The sequence below is a fragment of the Corythoichthys intestinalis genome, chromosome 11, assembly GCF_030265065.1.
Source record: "Corythoichthys intestinalis isolate RoL2023-P3 chromosome 11, ASM3026506v1, whole genome shotgun sequence".
In the NCBI taxonomy this organism is placed as follows: Eukaryota; Metazoa; Chordata; class Actinopteri; order Syngnathiformes; family Syngnathidae; genus Corythoichthys; species Corythoichthys intestinalis.
Window position 1 is genome coordinate 34,714,302 of NC_080405.1, and position 26,918 is coordinate 34,741,219.

The window sequence follows — 26,918 nt, forward strand, 5'->3', positions numbered from 1 at the left end:
ATTATTTTTATTTTGCAAAAAAAAAAAAAAACTGTCATGGAAATTCAACTGTTGAGCTAATTGACCACTTTGGCTATCTACTGTGCATACAATAAAAATCACTACATTAAAATACTCCAGGCAATGACTGGTACCAAGTACATCACATCAGTGGTCCACAGTTCCTGTTGAACCGATTCTGAGAAACATTCATAGCATGTGTCATCATTTGTGTGTATGAGTGTGCACAAGCGTAGCACCGTGTCCTGCTGTGAGACACCTGTCTTTTATCCAAATGGAAATGTGATTTTTGCCTGTCCACTGCTGAAGTCTGGTAGGATCACTTACTTTTGTAGAATATCTTAATGCTGGCCTTGGCACCTCACGTCAACCTCTCTATTGATCTCTTCTTTCAAAAGCTAAGAAACGCAAAGACTGAATGCTCCTACACTTTATCCTGACAAAACCAATTATTCCTGAAAATGCTATGCAAAGATATAGACTTGCCGTACGGGTGCCTCATATGGTATTTGCCATCTCCATTTAAAACTTCAAAGATGTAGACATGGATTTAATTAAGCATACAGTGGGTATACCAATGGGTTTTCCCATTGGCAGTTTATCAAATACTTGTTCTCCCCACTGTATACGTATGTTTTTTTTTTTTGTACACCTTTGATTTATATTTAACTGACCAATATAGAAAGACAGAAACCTCTGGTGTGGCACATGTACAGTGACATGCAGTGTTGTCTTGAGATATGAGTTAAATACTGCCTAAGATCTTCTAATTACACAAAACATTAGGATTCCGGAGTACTCATTTGTATTTTGGGAATGAATGCAAATGCACTTAGTCAATTTCATCCTTGTTGTAGCATACTGGGATTTTAACAATGAAAAAAAGCACTCCATATTATTGTTCTTCCGTCTATCCATGTTCAACACCACTCTGCCTGATCAGGGTCGTAAAGTACTTAATATAAACATATATTATGATATACTTATATTATATTACAAGTGTGATATACTTATGATGCCAGCACAATCCATTCCATTAGCAAGCGTGTAACGTGAATGTGCTCGTATCATGAATTAATTTCCATCATAAGAAATAACTGGATTCCAGTTAACGCGTGCGAAACTTCCCATGGCTCCTCCATGTTACTCCTAAATAATAATTCAAGGCATCATTTTTAAAGCTAAGTATTCTGAAAAGCAGTGATAAGGAAAATATTTTGTCAACGAACACTTTTTTCATGACGATAAGATAATAATGGGCTAAAACAGTGTTTTAGGACACTAAAACATAACGAGTCAAATGCCAGTTTTCATCTGACGAGACGAGAACGAGACGAAAATGTGCAATAGTTTCTGTCACATGTTCACAATGTGTAACATTTTATGTGTAGTTATCATGCTACCATCGTAGCAGTGTCTGGTTGTGTCACACGTGACGTGCTGCACCCCCCCCCCCCCCCCCCCGCACCCTTCCTGACTCACCAGTGTGTCGTCTCCAGTCTCCTTGCAGGCTTGCACGGCTTGCACACACGATAAGATTTGTTTTCTTAGCCAGAGAGAATATTTAAAGGGTATGACAACACCTGGGGAAATGCTAATATTCCATCATTTATCCATAAACGCATGCCTTTTGGATTCATATCATGCCACTTCGTGTAATTACACACATCGCAACACCAAGAAAATGATAGAAATTTGGATCGATTGTCAAGCTAAAAGGACCTGCCCACGAGATCCCGGAAATCTAGCATATTGTGTGCGTGACGTCACTACAAGGAAACAACCGGCTCAGTGCTTAGTACTGAATGGCGGCGATGATAGCGGAAAATTTTGTTTCTAGTTGCAGCGACGAATCCGACGTAACGAACATTCTTCTAATGGTGACGAGGAGAGTTATGAACCTTTCTTTGGTGTTTTGAGTTATCAATTTGAGCCCAAACGAAAGCCAATGCAGCCTAATGAAAGGATCATTGAGAGGATCAATCACACTGATAAAACACCGGCAACATCGTGTGGGAAACACCGAATGGTTTGTTTTGCATTTCTTTTAGTGAAGCTGATACACCGTGACCGCAAAATAATGTAATGTATAGAATAATTATCATTTATAGTGCTATCATAGGTTTTCGCTCTGCCAACAGACACAAATATGAATGGGATTCGAGGATTTGTTCTATATATTTAACGAGCGATAATTTATACTTGTGTCCAGTCCTATATCCAATGCGTGATATGTTTTTATTATAGAAGAGTACTCACTCTGGCCATTTCGAGCTTGACTGCTCCGCTCCTTTGGTTAGCCTGGGGTGGTCTCATCAGAGCCAGTCGTCCTCTTTCTTGTTATCGCGGGACATTTAGGTGGCTGCGCGTGTATGGTGTCTGCTTTCATCAGCAATTTCTTAGCAAAACCTGATTTCATTTGTCCATAGTTTGAATAGCTTGCAGGTGTAAAATGCGCACCACACAAAACAGTGCCGGAGGCTGGATCTGCAAAATTTACTCATTGTCTGCGTAGTCCAGCTCTTTTTCTCGCGTTCGGGAACTCATGGGTACTATATTGCGACAAATGGCTATTTGTAGACCACATAGCATGACAGGTTTGAACCATTTTAGCGATTTTTTGATAAAACACGAGCGCAACTCTCTCATCGATAAACAACGATTGCACCTGCCTCGATCTTTCGTTTCCTTGTTATGACGTCTCCGCCCCATTCGGCTGTTTCCGGAATACTTTCGGAAATGTTCGTAATTTTCGATCTATTTTCCATAATTGCTCATGAATGCGATTTATTTTTTTGTTAACTTTATTAATATTTGTTATCTTGCCACATAACGGTTCTATTGATATCTCACAGCCCCTTAGTGTTTTAATACCCTTTAATTTTGCTTTAGCCTTTAAAGGTCTGTGCTTAGTGATCATCACACACTAAATGTAACTCGTAGAATTAGTATAGCATTCGCGGTCGCATTAGCACTAGGCTAATGCTAACGATGACCATCCTTTTTAAACTCTCAATTTTTTTTTACATGCAGTTTGTGGCATCCAGGTGGGTATAATTAATTGCAAACCATGTACTGTTTTCCTGCTGAGTGTGTATTATCACCAAGTTGGCATTGTCCTTGTAAGGTGGCCAAACTGGTCCTCAAGGGCAGCTGTGGGTCCTGGTTTTTGTTTCTACCAATCAAGCAGTTTAACCAATGAAGTTTCTGCTAAAACAAGCAGCACCTGACTGCAATCAATTGCTTACACTTGTAAAACACAGGATTGTTGAAAAGATGTCATCTTGCTTTATTGGGATGAAATCTAGCACCCACTGCAGCCCTATGTGGAATAGTTTGGACACCCCTGTTGTAGGTGCTATAATATGTGCTCGTTGTCAACGTTCATTTGAAATAGCTAGAAACCTTTATTTCGTTATTTATTTATTCATGGAGTACATTTTTTGATTTCAGACGAAAACATTTTTAATAAACGTCAACTAAAACTAGACCAAATTAATCTCGCGTTTTCGTCAACAAAAAACAGACAAAGACACATTTTGAGATAACTAAAATATAATTAAGACTAATAAGTATTATCGTCCTTAAGACTAAGATGAACATTAGAAGGGCTGCCAAAAACAACACTGTTGAAAAGGGATTTTAAAAGTATAAAACAATCTTATTTATATACAAGCACTTACCATGAGGACTAAAGTCTAGTGGTTTAACAAATGTGTGAGCCAGCCAAAGAGGAGGTGAGAGACAACAGACAGCCATACATACACCATAACATTAAAGGAAACGATAGCATAACATGAACAAAACTAAATTTTTGGTGTGACAAAGATGAGCGGCTGATGGAGGATTCTGTTAATGTGAGCTGCTCGTATGCCACCTAGCGTGACGCCAAGACACTTGGGGAGTTAAAGCGAAAGAGAGCTTGCATCCATCTGGCGGGATGCCGAGGCATTCAGACATGCCAAGCGAGAGAGGCTTTTCTGGATTTTTTTGCGCTTCGCTTGCATCATGAAAATTTGCTCACAAAATGAGACTCATTTTCTTTCGTGACGATGCTTGTATCGTGAAAAACTCGTGAGGTCAGCTGCTCGTATCATCAGGGTCCATGGTATTTAAAATGAATTCATCCTAATCCTGCATTAAAAAAGAATTGATTTGTTTAAGTATTACTACTGCGCTAACTTTTCATGTGAGCTTGTAGTTTATATTATTATACTCTTGTCTTGTGTGATATTATCGGTACAAAAAAAAAAAAAAAAAAAACATTTGGGTGAAGTGAAAAACACGCAAATTTTATGCATGTTTTTTGTTTAAAATATTGATGTGGTGAATGTTTTTTAAGATGCAAAATGTAGTTGTCCAACCACAAACCCACATAAAAAGAAGAAACTTGAGTCACTGAAATAGCGCTGTTGACCACAACATTTTCTTCACTGCTTTAAAAGACCCCAAACTTTGCTATGAATATTTAATATGTTGTTCCTGTTATATATATCATAGAATCTTGGGGGGAAAAACTAATAAGAGGAAGTGGTGGATTTTTGCTCAATGCAGATTATTAGGAAAAAGATACATGACCGTTTCCTGGCTCAGTCAAGTCCAATGCTGACAGTACATGAATGATCAAGTGTTGCTGCTCCCAGAAATACAATTTTCCATCTATCCCTAACTGTGAAAGAGTGCCAAATTAGAGATTAAACTCTTAATGGACTCATTGGCAGCCAATTGAAGGGGTAGTGAGGGAAGGATGGATTGGCCTTTGGGGGCCCTGATTTGTTCCAGAATTGCTATTAAAGACAATTGTCAGTGCATTTTTTTGGCCAGTTTGACAGCCTAGGCTGGTGATTTTGAATTATTTGTTTCTGGCGTCCGTTAGGACTTTTCCGATGAGAGAAACTGCAGAATGGTTGCACCAAGCTTCGGAGGACCTGCTTCTCCTTAGAAAAAGACATAAAGCCATATTTTGGTTCGTGATGTTATTTTTCCTTCTTTCTTAGCTTGATAGGCAAGTATTCTATTTAAAATGATTTGAATTTGCAGGGCCAAGAAAAAGGTTGAAGGTAATGTCGTACCTGAACAATTTTGTATTTACACGTTGCCTCCTGTGCATTAAGGGCACAACAAGGATCATCAAGGTTTACTAGTAGGCGCAATTGCCACAAATAGAAAAGGCCATCCTCTAAAGGTCTCTCAAAAGGTCACAGGAGTTATAATGCAAACACTGCACTAATGAGACTGCCAGAGCAAGAACATTAACAAACAGCGTGCTTGTCTGGAAGAATGAAATGATTCCATACAAACAAAGCATGGGTGTCCATCGGCATATGCATTTAAAAAAATAAAAATAAAAAAATAATTAAAAAGCGCATTGTCTTACGTATTTTAAGGGTCAATTACGATTACCATATTTGTAATTTTGTCACTTTGAAATAAAGAAAACTAACATCAATACTTTGCAGAAAATCCTAAATTCACATATTCAAAATACAAACGTATTCTTAAAACATATACTAGCCAAGTCAAATGCATTTCTAGAGCTGTGTAGTTGTTGTTGTTATTATTTAAATGCATACCTTGTTTAAAAAAGTGGTCAAAAATAAGAAGCGCATAGAGGATATTTAAGTGATTAAATTTCAAGAACAATATTTTCCACATCAGCAGGTATGAGCAATATATTGCCATGACTCTGTAAACTGATAAACTGCAGTACAAATGTGTTTTGTCCATAACATCCCTCAGCTCTTGTCCCTGTTCAATGTCGTCCCTCATCACTTTCTATCTCTGCCATGGTGCTCCAGCTGGCTAGGTGAGATAACTCCACACCAAGAGACTCCGTTCGGTGGCCTAGCTGATGGAACACAGGCCACGAATCAAATGCGGCATCATTAGTCCAGGAGTTCATGAGGCGAGACAGAGCTCTTATCCGTTCAAACTAAAGCAATGCTGTCCTAACTCATCCAACACAGCCACCAGCTGCCCTGAGATGCCTTCTGTTCGTGTTTACCTCTGCAGACATTTCTGTAATCTGATTTGTGTGAGCAGTGGACTGTTGTGGACTGCTTTTAATTCTTGTGTTGTTAGTCATGTTCCTACCAACATGAGTTATACATATACAGTACAAGTTATACATATACTTAAATTATAGGAATATAATGTGATTTTGAAGTTTGTGCTTCATCACTTCATCACAATGATATTGAGATTTTGTTGTCTTCATTGGGATTATACATTCACTAAAAAATAATAATAATAAAAAATAATTTTGGCTGTGAGGTTGGGCACACCATCAATGGTCGATAGCCATTTTCAGGGCATATTTCGTCAGACATCCATTTCACTTACACTATGGAAATTTGAAAGTCTTCATTATAGCTAACATGATTTTTTTTAAGTGGGAGAAAGCTTGAGCACCTAGAGAAGAAGGGGGACAACATACAAAATTCACAATAGAAACCCGGAGCTGATTCACATCAATAAACTATCCACTGTGGGACGGCCCCAGGGAATCATTTTTGATAGTTTCCTAGTTTTTGGCAACAGCCAACAAATTGTAGAAAATCCAACCCTGCATAATATGTCAGTGATAACCTGCTGTGGCACACCTTGTGTGATGTGACAGATCTTCAGGTGTGCTGTTGAAAATGACTTTCACTTACTTTGCTTGAAGAAGCAATTAAAAAATTGTACATTTGTTGACAGAAGGTACAATAGTGTGCCCCCTTGTTGCAATTCATACACCAGAACAAGTCACAATTTACTGAGTATGATAGAAATGTGGTCAATAAATTGAAGAGGCTTGTGTGTGAACTGAGAAAGGATCATTATAATTTTAATAATCGTGCTTTATTTGACATTTTTTGCGCCGATGAAGGTTGAGAAACCTTGAACTATGCGTTCCAGTATTATTGGTTTAAAATTGAGAACCCGGATGAGTTTAAAACACAATTTAGTTTATTTATAAAAGGAGAGATGCTGCCATCTTCTGGCAATTTGTAGATACAGTTTCTAAGAGACATTACAGTAATCCTACACTACATACTTGACATTTTAAAACGGAATCTTCAGGCAGACTTGATACTCACAACTGTCAGACCCACCAGCCAGATCATTTATTGACCTTTATCAGTCAGGAAACATCAAATGTGTTAGCATTTCAAACATAAAGGTCAATAAGAAGGTTACGATCCATTTAGAAGGTCAGAGATTTTGCAAACAATCTATGATTTTAAACTAACAGAAAAGATCTTCTCATTTTTGTAAGGTGTCAAGGTTAAGCACCATTCTAAGTGAAGCTGAAAATTAGGAAAATGTACGGTAACTGAGACCATTAGCCAACTCATACATGAGGTGATCTGGGCTAAAATTTTGAATGCCTTGCATGTCGTCAAAACAAATTAACCATTTTTTTTTCTACAGCAATTGTTGTTATTGATGTTGTGGGTGTGTCGCAATCTATCCAAACTGACATTCAGCAGGAGACGTAGACCAGACTGACTGGATTTGGAGTCTTCAGTTAATCAAACATGCATGTTTTCTCAGAATACTGCATGTGGAAAATACCCAGAGAAAGTCATTGTCCCCGTCAAGAATCCTAAAGGTTAAAAGAAATGTAATCACAACGCAAAATTAATGTACTATAGGCCTACTCATATTTACGCAATGAGTGGTCAGACGTTTTTCTGTACATTTGGCAAAGCCACTGAACCTCAAACTTTTTGAGGTGCTGCACAAGCCATTCACATGATTTTATTCTTTACATTAGCAACTGTCTATTGGCTCTATTTTAGTTTTATTCTTCTGTTGTTTTTGACTGTATGAGATGCCATAAAATCAAATTTAGGACTGCATGGGTCATTAGATGGGTTCATCTATAGTAGGTCACAGTACTTTACAGCATAGTGTATGTTCTGCCGTTGAATCTTACCTTACACCTTCTTTGTGTGAAGTTTGCATTGTCTCTTTTTGGATGTGTGACGTTAGCATGATCTTAGTTTGAGTGGCTTTTTTGTGTGCACTTTCTCTGGCTTCTTCAAACACTCCAGAATATGCATACACGATGGATTTACAAAAGATTCAAAAATGTTCATCTGCATGTATGTATATTTGAATACATTTTTTATAACAACAGGTATGTGTCCTGTGATGAACTAGTGACCAGGCCATTTGGTGTATGCTACCAGTTGGAGAAAGTAAACTGGGATAAGCTTAAGCTCATCCATTATCCAGAACAGGATATTTGATAGATGTGTGGATGGATATTTGTTTTGTATTTATTTATTTAACAGTTGTTTACAATACATACTCTCCTCAGAGGCAATGAGTTCTGGAGCATATCCCAGCCATAAGCGGAGTTTGACTTTTGTGGCGGGGGGGCAAAACATGTTTGATGAACCCGAAACGTAGTGTCAGCGAAAAAATGAACTTACAAGATACTGGTCCTTCTAAAGAAATAGCATATTGTGATCAAGTTCATTATTTTCTGTAATGTACTGACAAACATTACACTTTCATATATTTTCAATTCATTACACACAACTGAAGTAGTTCAAGCCTTTTATTGTTTTAGTATTGACGATTTTGGCAAAAAAGTCAAGAAAAACCAAAAATCCCTATGTCAAAAAATTAGTAAATCATTAAATGGTACTCTAAAGAAGCTACTAACCTAATCATCTGAATCAACAAATTAACTCAAAACCCCTGCGAAAGATTCCTGAGGCTTTTAAAAACTCCCAGCCTGGTTCATTACTCAAAACCATCATCGTGGGCAAGACTGCCCACCTGACTGCTGTCCAAAAGGCCATCACTGACACCCTCAAGCAAGAGGCTAAGACACAGAAATAAATTTCTGATCGAATAGGCTGTTCCCAGAGTGCTGTATTGAGGCACCTCAGTGGGAAGTCTGTGGGAAGGAAAAAGTGTGGCAGGAAACGCTGCACAACTAGAAGAGGTTAAGAAAGACTGTGAAGAAGGGACGATTCCAGACCTTGGGGGACCTGCAGAAACAGTGGACTGAGTCTGGAGTAGAAACATCCAGAGCCACCGTGCACAGGCAGGAAATGGGCTACAGGTGCTGCATTCCCCAGGTCAAGCCACTGTTGAATTTGAAACAGCGGCAGAAGCGCCTGACCTGGGCTACGGAGAAGCAGCACTGGACTGTTGCTCAGTGGTCCAAAGTACTTTTTTCAGATGAAAGTAATTTTTGCATGCCATTCGGTAATCAAGGTGCCAGAGTTTGGAGGAAGACTGGGGAGAAGGAAATGCCAAAATGCCTGAAGTCCAGTGTCAAGTGCCCACAGTCAGTGATGATCTGGGGTGCCATGTCAGCTGCTGGTGTTGGTCTACTGTGTTTTATCAAGGGTAGGGTCAATGCAGCAAGCCATCAGGAGATTTTGGAGCACTTCAAGCTTCCATCTGCTTAAAAGCTTTATGGAGATGAAGATTTCCTTTTTCAGCACGACCTGGCACCTGCTCACAGTGCCAAAACCACTGGTAAATGGTTAACTGACCATGGCATTACTGTGCTCAATTGGCCTGCCAACTCTCCTGACCTGAACCCTATAGAGAATATGTGGGATATTGTGAAGAGGAAGTTAAGCGACACCAGACCCAACACTGTGGATGAGTTTAAAGCCGCCATCGAAGCATACTGGTCCCCCATAACACCTCAGCAGTGCCACAGGCTGTTTGCCTCCATGCCACGCCGCATTGAAGCAGTCAATTCTGCAAAAGGATTCCCGACCAAGTATTGAATGCATAGCTGATATAATTAATTGAAGGTTGACTTTTTTTTTTATGAAAAATCACTTTTTTGTATTGGTCGGATGACATATGCTAATTTTTTGAGATAGGGATTTTTGTTTTTCTTGATCAATCATCAATATTAAAACAATAAAAGGCTTTAACTACTTCAGTTTTGTGTAATGAATCTAAAATATATGAAAGTCTCATTTTTATCAGTACATTACAGATTACATTACAGTCATAATGAACTTTATCACAGTATGCAAACTTTTTGAGAAGGACTAGTTTATGCTAGTAGCTTAGCCCATGGTCGTAAATGCAGTCATCCCAGCAATGTGTGTGCGTGAGTGAGCGCGCAAATTTTTCTTTGGAGAAGAAGATGCAGATTTTTGCGTTCAGTTTTTTCCAGTCACTCACCATGATGAGTTGGTGGCAGGCAAAACAGTAGCGGCATTCTTTTTGGCTGAATATTCCAGCCAGCAATATTAATCATTATTACTAGTACAGTATATATTATAATAACATTGAAAATGAGCATTTTGGTTTTTTTTTTGGTTTCTCATCATTTTTTAGGGGAATTCTAAACCAGGCTTCTTAGGACAGCTATCTACGCATCTTAAATCCTTTTGAAAGCTTAGGTTTAAATAAAAAAATTAAAAAAAAGACGTACATCCAGCTTGATTCTTCTGTCCTCAGGTGTTTTCTTTGGCTAAGCAAAGCAAATGACTGTCGCTAATGTGCTAGTCACATGATCCGTTTGAAAAATAATTTTGATCCATTATAAAAATATATCCATCCATCCATCCATTATCTTCCGCTTGTTCCGGGGTCGTGTCGCGGGGGCAGCAGCTTTAACAGGGAAGCCCAGACTTCCCTCTCCCCAGCCACTTCAACCAGCTCCTCCGGCGGGATCCCAAGGCGTTCCCAGGCCAGCCGAGAGACATAGTCTCTCCAGCGTGTCCTGGGTCGTCCCCGGGGCCTCCAGCCGGTGGGACATGCCCGGAACACCTCTCCAGGGAGGCGTCCGGGAGGCATCCGAACCAGATGCCCGAGCCACCTCAGCTGGCTCCTCTCTACGCGGAGGAGTAGCGGCTCGACGCCGAGTCCCTCCCGGATGACCGAGCTTCTCACCCTATCTCTAAGGGAGAGCCCGGACACCATGCGGAGGAAACTCATTTCGGCCGCTTGTATCCGGGATCTTGTTCTTTCGGTCACGACCCAAAGCTCGTGACCATAGGTGAGGGTAGGAACGTAGATCGACTGGTAAATCGAGAGCTTTGCCTTTCGGCTCAGCTCCTTCTTCACCACTACGGACCGGTGCAGAGTCCGCATTACTGCATACGCCGCACCGATTCGCCTGTCGATCTCCCGCTCCCTCCTACCGTCACTCGTGAACAAGACCCCAAGATACTTGAACTCCTCCACTTGGGGCAGGATCTCATCCCCGACCCGGAGAGGGCACTCCACCTTTTTCCGACTGAGGACCATGGTCTCGGATTTGGAGGTGCTGATCTTCATCCCAACCGCTTCACACTCAGCTGCGAACCGCTCCAGTGAGAGTTGGAGGTCACGGCTTGATGAAGCCAACAGCACTAAATCATCTGCAAAAAGCAGAGATTCAATGCTGAGGTCAACACTTCGGCTGCGCCTAGAAATTCTGTCCATAAAAATTATGAACAAAATCTCGGTGACAAAGGGCAGCCTTGGCGGAGTCCAACCCTCACTGGGAACGAATTCGACTTACTGCCGGCAATGCGGACCAAACTCTGACACCGGTCGTACAGGGACCGAACAGCCCTTACCAAGGGGCTCGGTACCCCGTACTCCCGGAGCACCCCCCACAGGACTCCCCGAGGCACACGGTCGAACACCTTCTCCAGATCCACAAAACACATGTAGACTGATCGGGCGAACTCCCATGCACCCTCGAGGACCCTGCCGAGGGTGTAGAGCTGGTCCACTGTTCCACGGCCGGGACAAAAACCACACTGCTCCTCCTGAATCCGAGATTCGACTTCTCGGCGGACTCTCCTCTCCAGCACCCCTGAATAGACTTTACCAGGGAGGCTGAGGAGTGCGGTCCCTCTATAATTGGAACACATCCTCCGGTCCCCCTTCTTAAAAAGGGGGACCACCACCCCGGTCTGCCAATCCAGAGGCACTGTCCCCGATGTCCACGCGATGTTGTAGAGACGTGTCAGCCACGACACCCCTACAACATCCAGAGCCTTCAGGAACTCCGGGCGGATCTCATCTACCCCCGGAGCCTTGCCACCGAGGAGCTTTCCAACCGCCTCAGTGACTTCAACCCCAGAGATCGAAGAGCCCACCACGGAGTCCCCAGACTCTGCTTCCTCAAAGGAAGGCGTGTCGGTGGAATTGACGAGGGCCTCGAAGTATTCTCCCCACCGGCTCACGACGTCCCGAGTCGAGGTCAGCAGTACACCATCTGCACTATACACAGTGTTAATGGTGCACTGCTTTCCCCTCCTCAGGCACCGGATGGTGGACCAGAATGTCCTCGAAGCCGTCCGGAAGTCGTTTTCCATGGCCTCGCCGAACTCCTCCCATGTCCGGGTTTTTGCCTCGGCGACCGCCGAAGCCGCAGTCTGCTTGGCCAGCCGGTACCTGTCAGCTGCCTCCGGAGTCCCACAGGCCAAAAAGGCCCGATAGGCCTCCTTCTTCAGCTTGACGGCATCCCTTACCGCTGGTGTCCACCAGCGGGTTCGGGGATTGCCGCCACGACAGGCACCAACCACCTTACGGCCACAGCTCTGATCGGCCGCCTCAACAATGGAGGTGCGGAACATGGCCCACTCAGACTCAATGTCCCCCACCTCCCCCGGGACAAGGGAGAAGTTCTGCCGGAGGTGGATGTTGAAACTCTTTCTGACAGGGGATTCTGCCAGACGTTCCCAGCAGACCCTCACAATACGTTTGGGCCTGCCAGGTCTGGCCAGCATCTTCCCCCGCCATCGGAGCCAACACACCACCAGGTGGTGATCAGTTGACAGCTCCGCCCCTCTCTTCACCCGAGTGTCCAAAACATGCGGCCGCAAGTCAGATGACACGATTACGAAGTCGATCATCGAACTGCGGCCTAGGGTGTCCTGGTGCCAAGTGCACATATGGACACCCCTATGTTTGAACATGGTGTTCGTTATAGACAAACCGTGACGAGCACAGAAGTCCAATAACAGAACACCTCTCTGGTTCTGATCGGGGGGGCCGTTCCTCCCAATCACGCCCCTCCAGGTCTCACTGTCATTGGCCACGTGAGCGATGAAGTCCCCCAGTAGAACGAGGGAGTCCCCAGAGGGGGCGCTCTCTAGCACACCCTCCAAGGACTCCAAAAAGGGTGGGTATTCTGAACTGCTGTTCGGTGCATAAGCGCAAACAACGTAAAAATATATGTTTCATGCATTTAGTTCATTTTGTTGTTTTATTGTTATTATATTATTGTTTTATTTTATTATTATGACTTTAATTTTAAAGTCATATATTGGAAAGTGTCGGCCACCAGGGGGGCTATGCCCCTCCGCCCCCCCCCCCCCCCTTAATGTCCGCGTATGATCCCAGCTGACTTCAGGCAAAAGGAAGACTACACCCATGAATCAATGGATATACAGTGAGGAGAAGAAGTATTTGCATCCCTTGTGATTTTGCAAGTTCACCCACTTAGGAAATAGGCAGAGGTCTGAAATTTCAATCATACAGTGAAGAAAATAAGTATTTGAACACCCTGCTATTTTGCAAGTTCTCCCACTAAGAAAGCATGCAGGTGTCAGAAATTTATTATCATAGGTGCATATCCACTGTCTAAAAAGAAACACCCAGAAATCACAAAGCATGACTTTTTTAACAATTTATTTGTGTAATACAGCTGCAAATAAGGATTTGAACACCTGTCTATCAGCTAGAATTCTGACCCTGAAAGACCTGCTAGCCCGCCTATTATAAGTCCACCTGCACTCCATGTATTATCTTGAATCAGATGCACATTGTTTGAGGTCGATAGCTGCATAAAGACACCTGTCCACCCCATACAATCAGTAAGACTCAAACTTGTAACATGGCCAAGACCAAAGAGCTATCCAGAGACAAAATTGTACACCTCAACAAGGCTGGAAAGGGCTACGGAGCAAATACCAAGCAGCTTTGTGAAAAAAGGTCCACTGTTGGAGCAATCATTAGAAAATGGAAGAAGCTAAACATGACGGTGAATCTTAGTTGGAGTGGTGCCCCATGTAAGATATCACCTCGTGGGGTCTCAATGATCCTAAAATAGGTGAGGAATCAGCCCAGAACTACACGACATGAGTTGGTCAATGACCTGAAAAGGGTTGGGACCACAGTTTCCAAGGTTACTGTTGGTAATCCACTAAAACACCATGGTTTGAAATCATGCATGGCATGGAAGGTTCCCCTGCTTTAAGAAGAACATGTCAAGGCCCGTCTTAAGTTTGCCTGTGACCATTTGGATAATGCAGAGGAGTCACGGGAGCAGGTTTGATGTCAGATAAGAGCATTACAGAACTTTTTATAATTCCACTCATTGTGTTTGGAGGAAGATGAATGAGGAGTACTATCCCAAGACCACCATCCCTACTGTGAAGCATGGGGGTGGTAGTGTCATGCTTTGGGGGTGTTTTTCTGTGCATGGGACAGGAAGAGTGCACTGTATTGTGAGACTTTGGGGAACAACCTCCTTCCCTCAGTCAGAGCATTGAAGATGGGTCGTGGCTGGGTCTTCCAACATGACAATGATCCGAAGCACACATCCAGGAAAACCAAGGAGTGGTTCCCTAAGAAGCATATTAAGGTTCTAGCATGGCCTAGCTCATCTACAGACCTACACCCAATAGAAAACCTTGGAGGGAGCGCAAACTCTGTGTTTCTTGGCGAAAGCCCAGAAACCTGACTGATCTGGAGAAGATCTGTGTGGAGGGGTGGGCTAAGATCCCTCCTGCAGTGTGTGCAAACCTGGTGAAAAACTACAGGAAAGGTTTGACTGCTGTAATTGCAAACAAAGGCTACTGTCCCAAATATTAACATTTGTTTTCTCAAGTGGTCAAATACTTATTTGCAGCTGCATTACACAAATAAGTCGTGAAAACATCATAGATTGTAATTTCTGAATTTTTCATTTTAGATTATCTCTCTCACAGCGGACATGCAATGACGAAAATTTCAGACCCCTGCATGATTTCTAAGTGTGAGAACTTGCAAAATAGCAGGGTGTTCAAATACTTATTTTCTTCACTGTAGATGCATTTCCACTTATAGACACATAATCTTACAAAAAAAAAAAAAAAAAATCCGGAACTCTTATTGTATGATTTTTAAATAATTTATTCGTAATTTACTGGCGTTCATAAGTATTTGTACCCCAGAGAAAATCGGTGCTAATATCTAGTGCAGAAGCCTTTGTTTGCAATTACAGAGGCCAGACGCTTTCTGTAGTTCTTCACCAGGTTTTCACATATGGAAACAGGGACTTTGGGACTTTGGCCCATTCCTCCACACAAATCTTCTCTAGATCTGTCAAGTTTTGAGGCCATTATTGACAAATGTGAAGTTTCAGCTCCATCCAGAGATTTTCTATTGGATTGAGGTCTGGAGACTGGCTAGGCCACTCCAGAACTTTGATATGCTTTTTACTCAGCCACTCCTTGGTCAGCTTGGCTGTGTGCTTTGGATGATTTACTTGTTCCAAGATCGAGCCATGACTCACCTTCACGTCTCTGACTGATGGAAGGACGTTGTGGCTCAAAATCTGATAATACCATCATCATCAACACCATTCATCCTCTGCTTTATACAGTACAGTCGTCCTGTCCGCTTTGCCAAAAAGCAGCCCCAAAGCACGAGGTTTCCACCCCCATACTTCACAGTGGGGATGGTGGTATTGGGATTGTACTCATCGTTTTTTTCCCCTCCACATACGACGAGTAAAGTTATTACCAGATAGTTCTACTTTGGTCTCATCTGACCACATGACTTTCTCCCATGACCCCTCTGCAACATCTAGATGGTCCCTGGCAAACTTCAGACGGGCTTTCACATGCACTGGCTTCAACGGGGAACCTTCTGAGCAATGCATGATTTTAAACTATTGCACTGTAGTGTTCTACTGACCGTAGCCTTTGAAACTGTGCATCCAGCTCTCTTCAGGTCATTGACCAGCTCCTGTCATGTAGTTCTTGGCTGAGCCCTCGCTAATCTCATCATGAGTGATGCTCCAAGAGGAGGGATTTTACATGGAGCCCCAGTCCGAGCTATGATATCAGTCATATTTAGCCTTAGCCTTTTTCCATTTTCTAACAATTGCTGCAACAGTTCATTTATTCTCATCAAGCTGCTTTCAAATTCTCCCATAGCATTTTCCTACTTTGTGGATTTCAATCATTTTTTCTCTGGTGGCTTTCCAAAGGTCTTAGGTCTTGCCCATGTTAGCAGTTGGATTATGACTGACTGTGGGGTGCACAGGTGACAATAATGAGGTCAAACGGGTGGTGGGTGAGTGCTTACTCATGGGGTAAAGGTGGACTTTTTCAGCGTAGACTGACATCTCTTTGAATGTCATAATTATTGCTGATTCTCAGGGGTACAAATACTTATGAACCCCAGTAAATTACAAAGAAATTAATGAAAAATCATACAATGTGAGGTCCGGATTTATTATTTTGTGTGCGTGTGTGTGTGTGTGTGTGTGGGGGGGGGGGGGCATAAGTGATTGAAATTTCAGACCTCTACCTATTTTCCAAGTGGGTGAACTTCTAAAATCACAAGGGATGCAAATACTTCTGCTCCTCACTGTATAGAAAACAAAAACTGTTTACCCTCACATTCACACTATCATTGATTTGGATGTTACCCTAGTATTTTCCATAAAAAAATAAACAGGTAAATATGAGTTAATTTTCCCAGTGCAAAATTTTCAATATAATTAATGATGACGTAAGAATTTTGTTACCACAAACTCTTAAATTTATAAAAGGGAGGTCACGTTTATATTGGGGGTGTGGTTACATTTAAGTGATATTGTTTCATTGTAGAGATAATTACCAATTGAAATGAAAATCTAAGTTACATTAATGGGGAAAATAGCACTGTTTTTATTCATCTTCAGCACAAGGGCCACGGGTCAGTTCCACACTTTGACCAGCAGGTGGTGAGACAGAGCACACAAAGTTTATATGACCAAAACAAGGCACTGTTGTAGAAAGAATGTCAAATGGCTTTCGGTAATTCGGTGCCATAATAGCAGTGCACATGCTGGGCTGGCTCACAGGGTGAGCGTCATGTTGACTCATCATCACTCCTATATTGTGAGATAGGCTGATATTCACAGCAGGTGTCCTCACTAACTGGCAGCAAGAGGAAGTAATCGACCCCGAGGAGGATTAAGAGAAAGTCCCACATACCATGAAGTCAGCTGCAGGAACATTCAAGGCTTTGAAAATCACAATTCTATTAATGTATAATGACATCAAGAGCTGCAGTACATTTTGATCATAAAAGCAAGGATGTGGCTAATGTCTCTCAAGGCAGACGCCATGATCAAAGTAAAACAATTTTTATACTACCACTGACAGTAATACTCAGAATGCGCTGCCTAATAAAGCTTTGATGATAATGTTTGTATTTAAAGGGGCTATTAAATTTCTGGTGGTTACCCATGAACATGAGTATAACTTTTTTTTACATGTTTGAAATAAAGTACTAAGCATTTTGTGTTGTGATGTATTTTTGTGGTCTTCAGTGAATGGCCATCATGGATGATCTGCTATCTGTATCAACCATATTCCTTCTGAAACACACCAGAAATAGTGATTATTAAGTCAGAAAAGCTAAATTGTTATATTGTCCAAATTATATAACACTCAAAATGCATACATTTGATATACAGTATGGCCTTGACATCACATGATGTGGCTTCTCTATACCCAAGCAGGGCATGAATATTGATGACAAAGAGGAAGACTGACTAAGCTCTTAGTCATTCTCTCTCTCTCTTCTCTGTAACTCTCCCCCCTCCCTCCCTTTTATACCCACACCCCGGATACAGCCAAGCGTGCACACACCGGCAGATACACTCAAGCTGCTGCTTCACGCTCTGTAACGTTACTCCTCCTTACTTTCTTTTCCTGTGGATTTGGCCTGCCATTCGCGTGAATATCGGTAAGAATGTGCATTGTGTTTTCTAGGCTATGTCTCATGCCTTTGTGCCTTTGTGAGTCTTTCTGGTTGCATGTCACTGTGATTCAGACAAAGGAGTGGGGTGTGGCTGGAGTACCAGAGGATGCCTGCCGATAGCAGCAAGGGAAGATGTGCAAAAGAATGGCTGTACACATAGTGATGAAGTAACAATGGGGCTTAGTCTTTAGGTAATGAGTTAATTGAGCTAAGAAATGTACTCTGATCAGGGCTTGGCAGAGGTGGGTGTAGCTATTTTTAGTGCCATGATCCAGTTGTCTTTGACACTAAAGATTAAAACATCTAATTATATTATTAATAGACCCATTTTTACTTTGTGGAAATATGTTGCAGCCTTAGTGAGCGTTCTCACAGAGCAGCGGGTTAAAACAGTCATGACTGGGCCATTGAACACGTTGTTAGACCTGAGGCTAGGTCAGGAAAATGACTGCAGTCAAGGCTGCAGGGGTGGATGCAGAGGGACAGAACAAAGACTCCAGCCATATAGAAAGACAATAGAGAAAAATGAAATAACTGAAAGTGGAGGAAAACTAGATATGTGGTGTGACGTTAGGAGGATGAGCATCATGATTGAAGCGACTTCTAGGTAGGCATGCATGTGGACATGTGTTAGCTGCACAAAGCCACTCCCTTCCCATGCGATCACTTCAGATGAAAATCATTCATAAAGCCACCGGCTAGTTTGACAATCCTTGTGATAGCATTTTTAAAATTTTTTTTTTAAGTGTTCCAGTTTGAAAGATGAAAAATAATTTCAGTATTTGAAAGGATAATATTACATCAAAATGCTAAATGTTTTTTTTTTTTGTCTTCACAGTCAAAATGTCTGACAAGCCTGATATGACTGAGATTTCCCGTTTTGACAAGACAAAGCTGAAGAAGACTGAGACAAAAGAAAAAAATCCTCTGCCCACAAAAGAAAGTGAGTCTCCCCAGCTGTGAAAAAACATCCTTCATACTGTAGTTTCTGTTCATTGCACCCAGTGCAGCCAAAAAGTAAAAGAGATGCAGACAATGAACTGAATGAACTCTCTCATCACGTAGTCAACGCCAACATTTTTCTGTCCCTTTTTCAGCCATTGAACAAGAGAGGAAAGGAGATGCCACACCTTGACTACTAAGCACATGAAGAAAAGAAGATGGGATGCCACAGCAAAATGCACTTTCTTTTAATTATCACACTGTTCTAATATCCTACTGTTGTTGTTCAAAAAATGTGTTTTGAGCTCCTAGGGGTTTTATCCTCACATGGGGTGGGGGGCCTCTCTACCATTTGAGAGAAAAGCATTAGCTTGGTTGCCTGACTCACTCTGTTAGCATGGAGCTAACAACTCACCAATATTGCCAAACTGGGGAGTGGTGTTGTGATGTAGCACCAGGAGGCAGGCAACCAGACTATGAAGTGCTGAATGGATCAATGGTTTCTTAAAATAAGGAGAGGCATTTAAGTCAAACCATTGATGATGTTTTCTTAAATAATTTTTTACTTTTCATTTTGAAATAAATATCAAGATGTGGAACCTAATGATCATGTTCATTTTGTGGGTCTCCTGTTAATAAAGATACAAGAATATAACACTGCACCCTTTCTGGTCAGGCAAGCGCAGACCTACATTTAAAACAGGTACAAAATATATGAATGTTTAAATCAAACACACTCATTGGTCACATCTAAAGTAACATTGACTAAAATAAAATTGTATACAAGGGATTATTGGGTCTTCACAAGATAATTTTTTGACAGTACAGTGAGATAACAATTGCAATTTGAATCGATTTTGGTAAAACTGCTCCCTTATATTGAAAATCTTCGTGCATTCCCTCCCTAATTATAGATCATGACCAGATAGAGTGATTAAAATAGGTACAAAATAAGCAAAAGTGAATCTTCCATCTTTTTGCTCAAATTTTACATTAAGTGGATCGTTCCCCACATGGATATTACGCAAATGATAAAGAAAATTAGCTGATGATTTTGCTGTATTTTGTGCTTAATTCCTAGTAGTGAAACTTTTGAATCAATTTTAAACGTTTTCAACTGGTAAAACATTTTTGTCTTTTATCGCAGTATCTCTCTGTGCTATTTCAGATCATGTGAGGATAATTTAAGTGGAATTTCATCAAGTTTTGTTGCCAGGTGTTTTTCTTTTTAATGGTCCCAAGTGCTATTCAAATCTGTTCTTTCCTTTTTTTAATCACAGTCAAAGCAGCCAACAGATAAAATGCAGGGGACTTGTCCCCCATGACCTCCAGGCCCACCACACCACCTTCCCTTATTCTATGAGGAAACCTAGGCTTTGGGATAAATGCAGTGTATTATTGTCGATGACAGGATCAGTGGCATTGCTTGGTTCTCTTAGGGCTCCAGGCAACTCAACCCCTACAAAATGCAAAAAAAAGTGTTGTTTTTTTGCACACATAAATGCACAGTAAATAATGTAAATTACCAATATATAGGCAGACACCAAAATAAAAATAAAGTTGGCAGACAATATATACAAAACATTTGTTTTCTTTATTAAACCTGTCCTGTTCAGCTACTTAGACAATGCGAAGGGTAATCTCAGTGGCCTTATGGTCTGATCAGTTTTAAATGTATCATATGGGAGTTTGATATTCTCCCATTGTGGTTATCCATTGTGTTTTATTTATATTAGAGAAACCGAGCAGTACAGGGTTATAGGAAGACAGAAGAGGAGAAGAATAAACAAGAAATACATTAGACTGCTCTGCTACCTGTGAACATAGTGGTGCTATCATTAGCTAAATGTATTTCCAATGGACACAATGTGGGGGGCTGATAACCGATAAGAAAGAGGATGGAAGGTGAGTCAAAAGGAGATTTGATTAGGCGGGGTGGAGTGTACACAAATCAGCAATGTGAGATGTGGAACCCAGTATTATGTGAATCATATTATGTGTAAGTGTGGATATGTTGACATCCTATTCTATGCTGCCTGATTACTAATCCTGGCACCGACAATCTCTCTACTTGAGTGTTTATTATTGCACCCAGTCATGAGTGAATCCACTCAGACGTGTGATAGCCCTGCAGACAAGTGGAAAGGCTGCACGGGGCCGCCCCAAGGCCATGGCACCTCCCCAGTCAATCAGGGGGGTTTAGCTAGCCCAGCCCAGCCCAGCCCTCCTTCCGGAGCTTCGGCAAAGGGGGCCACCCCCATTGCCCCAGGGCAGTCTCCCAGACCATCTGCGCTCCCGTTAATCAGTCTTTAGGGAAGGGGATGAGGGGACGCACCACCGCCCGCCCACCAGGCCCACCAGCCACCGCTCCAAACCCCCAAACGACATGGCACACTGCGGGACCCACACGGCCCACTAAGCCCGGGGCAGGACAGGATCTCCACCCGGAGGGGGCGACCGGAGCCCCGACCCCCACCTCCGCAACCTGCAGCCCAGACGAAAAGAAGGCCCACCCCGTGGCTCCATTTCTCTCTCTTTCCAGTACGTCAACATATCCCCCACCATCACATCAAGGACCACCCAAATAGCATGGGAACGTAATTATTGTAAAGATTGAGATTAAAACACAAATTAAATATTTGACTAATTCAATATATGACAATTTTTTTTAAAAAACAATTTTCCTAACGCCACTATGGTACTAGTTGCGTCACCAAACCTAATATACTGTATATACAGTGGGGAGAACAAGTATTTGATACACTGCCAATGGGTTTTCCCATTGTGTGTGTATCAAATACTTGTTCTCCCCACTGCATAATCATCATCTTATTGACATCGTACTAGACAAAATAATGAAATAATGGAAATCATATAATAAAACAATATGGTGTTGGTAAATGGTGTTATACTTATATAGCGCTTTTCCACCTTTCAAGGCGCTCAAAGCGCTTTACACTATCTTACTATTCACCTACTGGTGACGCAGCACCAGGAGCAACATGGGGTTCAGTATCTTGCTCAAGGATACTTAGGCGAGTTCATCAGGGCGAAGAATCGAACCCACAACCTCTGGGTTGGGGGACAACTACTCTACCACTGAGCCACTGCACCCCTAAACCTATGATTTCCTAATACTGCAACAACACTAAGAAAAGCAGCACATATAACATAATAAATAAACCCCAGTTATGGTAATGATTATAGCTAGAGATAAAATGAAAATTCAGCGACCGAAAATTTTGGGCACAAATGGGACTAAAAATGTAGTTCACTTTTGGTCTGAAACACCTTTTTCACTGAAATAACATTGATGAAACCAGAACTTATGTCGGCGCAAGTAACTCCGTAACAGAACGTGCACTTCTTTGCCATGCAGCATGTCCGAGGAATGAAGCTGTCTTAGCTCAGCGCAGCTATTCACACATATAGTGTAAAAGTCAGTGCATTTTTCACTGAGGTCTATCCAGAGTTTGTCTCTTTTGTCTTCACTTGACCTGCAATATAAAGAGCATCACTTGGACGATAAAGAAGCAGCCTGACCAGTGAGAGAGAAACAGTGCTTCAGTTTATGTTCTTGATGAGAGGAGGAACATATAAACAGTGTGATGAAGCAGAGAATCAACCTTTCCTAAATAAAAAATAACAAAATAAAAACATTTACTTTTCTATTTTATCCTATTTCATGGTATACATTGTTGAAATGTATGTATCAAATAGTATATCATATAGTGTATTATAGAAAACATTATCAAATTAATATATTTTTGTAAGTATAATCATTAATCAACAATTTTCTAAATAAATAAATTACATGATTAAAAAAAATGAATAATAATTGGGTTAATTTTTCAAAAATTTCAATATAAATTTGAGAATATATATTATTTTAACCCTTTCTTGCCAATTATATCACATTTGATACACTTAGAATTTCATGATTTTGAGACTAAGTCAGAATTTTGAAATATCTTTCCTCAAAAATAAAACAATGGAGCCAAGTCAACTCATGCAACTGCATGTTCCATGAGGAAAAAAAAAACAGGATTTAGCAAGGGTTATAGATATCAGAGCGCTTTTTACACAAATTACGATTTTTTTTTCTTTTTTACAAATTTGAAAAAAAGGTTTCATTAAGACCTTAGCTTTCAAATTCTGTGATTCTCTGACAAATGTTTCATATTGCAGGCATTAAAGGGTTAAATATTTTGAGTAACATTTTCATCATTCTAAAGTATTATATTACAATTCTGACACATCCTGCAATAAAAAACAATAACACTAATAATACAAATAAACCAATAATAATATTAATATATAATAATAATAATGATTCATAAGAAGAAGAAGATAGGTCAATTGTATAAAATTGAAAAATTAAACGCAAATCTATATCAAATGGGGGATGTGAATGCTAATTACAGTATATAGTAATAAAAAAAAATGACTATGGACTGCCGAGAATTAAAAAAAAAAAAAAAGAACTCACTATTACAAATTACTACCACGAATAATAATCAGCAGCAGTATACCAATATTACTACAACCGTTGCATTATTACTGTCATTAGCATAATTATTTTTTAAAATGGCTCTGAAGGAGTTGACATCCTGCTGTTGTTTTATTGTTTGTATACCTGTAGAACTACTGTGGGAAACAATATAGTAACTCAATATTGAACCCACTAAGGGGAATATCACATTTGCGCGCGTGATTTGGCTATAATAGTTTCGATGGCACCGTGCATACAGCATCACGCCCATGTATTTAGAGCACTGTTTACACGTTAAGAACCCATTAAAATTGTAACGACCACCAGCTCTTAATTAAAGAAGGGTGGGTTCGAATTAGCGGGTATTATATTCTATCCAGTTCGGGTTGGCTATAGGTTTCAGTCATATTACACGATGACGGGCGATGTCTAATTATAGGGATTATCGTCACCTCGTTCTCTCCTCAATTGTGTTAAAGTTATCGCCCAATTGGCCATCAATTGTTCTAAATGCTGAGTGAATTTGTTATTGTAGAGAATTTTGAGTGGTTTATTTAGAGATTTATACAGACTAGTGTGTCTTTTTGCAGAACGTTAATCACTGACTGAATGCGCAGCGTCTCATGAGCTGTCCGAATGACAGAAAGGGATGACAGAAATTTGACGAAATTAATGTTGATGGCTGCTGTGACATAGGCAAAATCACGAAAGAAATCATGCATGCCGAAGTGATTTATAGATTGTAAATTCCAAACATATAGTATAGTTTTAGATCTGTAAACGTATTGTGATTGCAGCTCGCCCAGGGTGCCACATACAAATCAACGCTCTCATGGATTTATATCCTTGTAAATTCCAGACTGTTTTCACACCAGGTTGTTTCTGAAGGAAACATCTATTATCCTATTATCACCACGATGCCAATGTCGGCGATGTGTGAAGCAGTATTTACATGACTATATGAGCTCAGCTCCTGCAAGACTTTATGGCTTTGTCGTCACCGTGTGCCCTGTGGGACACTGGTGCCATTTCCCAAACATAAAAAACTGAAATGCATTGTAGGCAAGAAATGTCGTGCATCATTTTAAATATTGACATATGTAGTTCATGTCACCGTCCATCATATTATATAGTTTTGTTTGGATTTTTTTTTTTTTTTTTCGAATATAGGGTTAATGTGGGATTATAAACTAATTACATACTGTCACTTGGTGGGAAAGGGGGACCGAGGGTCTGCCCGATGCAGGTGAATGAATTAGGGGCTGTAGAAGTGTTGCGTTCTCGCTTTGAAGTGCACTTATGCGCGGACGGCTCCTATTTGTCTCCAGGCCGGGACGACCAATGTAGTCTTTTTCACAGTGGAGCGTTAGCTGTTTGACAAATCTGTCAATCAAAGGCCCAACCAACCACCATATATATATCATTAGCGTGAAGGTTGAGGTACACCTTCAGTAGTGCGCTTCTCTTTTTGCTACTCACATCTAGGAGTCGAATAAGGAATTTTGTTTGCAACCTGCATTATGGAAGCTGGGATGCAGTTTACTGTGATGGTCCTCTACACGAGTTGTATATTAAAGCATTCATCCACTTGGTCAGTCAGTTTTGCATGGATTCAGTTAAACATGTTTCACTGTATTTCGACTGAATATTTTTTTTCTATTCACAGGACGGTGAATAATTTCCTCATGACTGGACCAAAGGTATGACTGCATTAATGTGCGCGTTAAGAACTTTAGTTCACTATATAATTAATAATAGTTTCACGCAAAAAGTAACAAATAATGTTTTTTTCCATTACACAGGCTTTTCTTACCTATGCAAGCAGCGTGCAAGTGGGTGCGCAAAGTGGAATACTGGAGTGCAAACACCAGTTTGCTTGGGAAAGATGGAACTGTCCACACAGTACCCTTCAGCTGTCCACGCATAACAGTCATCGTATTGGTAAGAAATTATTATTATTATGTACAGCAAATCAAAAGGGAACAACAACGAATGTAATGTCAAGCAGTGCGCAAAAGGACGTCACGTGCATTATAACATTTCTAAAAAGTCCATTTTGAAAGAAAAATCACATCTATTATTGCACTAAAAAATCAGTATTTGTTGTATTTTGCACACTAATTAAGCGAGATTGTGTCGTATTTACGCACACATTACGCACGGGATTTTGCAAGTTTTGTTGTGATGATGCTTCTCTATGTGACTTTTTTTTTTTTTTTTTTCAGCTACAAAAGAGACGTCCTTTGTTCATGCCATCAGTGCTGCAGGAGTGATGTACACTCTCACTAAAAACTGCAGCATGGGAGACTTTGACAAATGCGGTTGTGATGATTCCAGAATTGGACAGACAGGTACAGCGTATCTTTTTTTAGTCACTCATTGAATTTTAAGGTCAACTAAAAAAGAAAAAAAAGTTATTTCATGACATTATTTAAAATCTCGAGGTGGAAGAGGATGGATTTGGGGAGGCTGTAGTGATAATGTGGCGTTTGGAGAGAAGATCTCCAAGCAGTTTGTGGATGCATTGGAAGATGGCCATGATTCGCGCGCTGCGGTCAACCTGCATAACAACGAGGCTGGGAGACTAGTAAGGCATTCGATTATCGATTATGACAAAATTTTCAATTTCGTTAACCGTGCCCCCCCCCCCCCCCGGTTTATTCAGGCAATTAAAGCTACAATGAGGAGAGCCTGCAAGTGTCACGGTGTGTCAGGGAGCTGCAGCATCCAAACATGTTGGATGCAGCTGGCCGACTTCAGAGAGGTGGGCGCCTATCTGAAAATAAAGCATTCCCAAGCCAGGAAGCTGGAAGTGGACAAGAGGTCGATGAGAGCCGGCAACAGCGCTGACAACAGAGGTGCCATTACGCACGCTTTCCGCAACATTCCGCGGACAGAGCTCATTTTCTTCGAGGACTCCCCGGATTACTGCGTTAGGAACCAGAGCCTAGGCTTCAAGGGCACCGAGGGTCGGGAGTGTCTGAAGGGGGACAAGAGCATGTCCCGGTGGGAACGAAAGACCTGCCGCAGGCTCTGCTACGAATGCGGCCTCCGAGTGGTGAAGAAGCACATGGAAGTTGTCAGCAGCTGTAATTGCAAATTCCACTGGTGCTGCACGGTTAAATGTGACAAATGCACTCAAACTGTAACGAAATATTACTGTGCGCGCAAGGACAGTGGCAGAAAAGCGCATAACAATGCACAACGAAAGCATCGTGCGCGTGGACATTGATTATTGCACGGTTGCAGCGTTGTGACCAAATCTGTGTGCTGTAAAATTGCACTTCGTACTGTAACACTACAGATTTTGTGGAGTCAAAAACAAATATATTAGAACATGTTTCCTGCACAACATCTGCGTGCTTTGGGATGCACATTGACTTTGCCCAGCTCCAAAAACGTATTAAATTGACTTGATAAAACATATTTTTTTAATAATAAAATGACTGTCTGGTTTCTTAATGGTGACATGCAGGTATACATGGAGGGAAAATACATTCAATCGCATATAAATCCGGCCTTTGAAATGCGAATAGGCGTTTCC

General features: G+C 41.2%; 2 protein-coding genes across 3 annotated transcripts; both read left to right on the forward strand.

The window, feature by feature from the left end:
• The first annotated feature begins 17,759 nt into the window (after window positions 1-17,759).
• On the forward strand, window positions 17,760-20,340 carry tmsb2 (thymosin beta 2). Of its 2 annotated transcripts, none has more exons than XM_057850758.1 (3): window positions 17,760-17,925; window positions 18,779-18,883; window positions 19,038-20,334. In XM_057850758.1, exons 2-3 carry the CDS (start codon window positions 18,784-18,786, stop codon window positions 19,073-19,075), a joined length of 138 nt encoding a protein of 45 aa, XP_057706741.1. In that variant the 5' UTR covers window positions 17,760-17,925; window positions 18,779-18,783; the 3' UTR covers window positions 19,076-20,334. The 2 variants fall into 2 exon arrangements, with proteins under 2 accessions (XP_057706741.1, XP_057706742.1); XM_057850759.1 differs by lacking the exon at window positions 17,760-17,925 and adding an exon at window positions 18,022-18,131 and having other exon boundaries at window positions 19,038-20,340.
• A 4,581-nt stretch (window positions 20,341-24,921) lies between these two features.
• Window positions 24,922-26,606, forward strand: LOC130923734 (protein Wnt-8a-like). The gene is made up of 6 exons (XM_057849660.1): window positions 24,922-24,965; window positions 25,041-25,074; window positions 25,177-25,315; window positions 25,600-25,725; window positions 25,819-25,961; window positions 26,040-26,606. Exons 1-6 carry the CDS (start codon window positions 24,922-24,924, stop codon window positions 26,604-26,606), a joined length of 1,053 nt encoding a protein of 350 aa, XP_057705643.1.
• Window positions 26,607-26,918: the final 312 nt, after the last annotated feature.

What these genes read in the sequence shown, in the direction of transcription:
- LOC130923734 (XM_057849660.1), top strand. Translation starts at nt 24,922, where the DNA reads ATGGTCCTCTACACGAGTTGTATATTAAAGCATTCATCCACTTG. An exon ending in TCCTCATGACTGGACCAAAG is followed by an intron (nt 25,075 to 25,176) that starts GTATGACTGCAT and finishes TCCATTACACAG; the next exon opens with GCTTTTCTTACCTATGCAAG. An exon ending in ACAACGAGGCTGGGAGACTA is followed by an intron (nt 25,962 to 26,039) that starts GTAAGGCATTCG and finishes CGGTTTATTCAG; the next exon opens with GCAATTAAAGCTACAATGAG.
- tmsb2 (XM_057850758.1), top strand. Translation starts at nt 18,784, where the DNA reads ATGTCTGACAAGCCTGATATGACTGAGATTTCCCGTTTTGACAAGACA. An exon ending in TCCTCTGCCCACAAAAGAAA is followed by an intron (nt 18,884 to 19,037) that starts GTGAGTCTCCCC and finishes TCCCTTTTTCAG; the next exon opens with CCATTGAACAAGAGAGGAAA.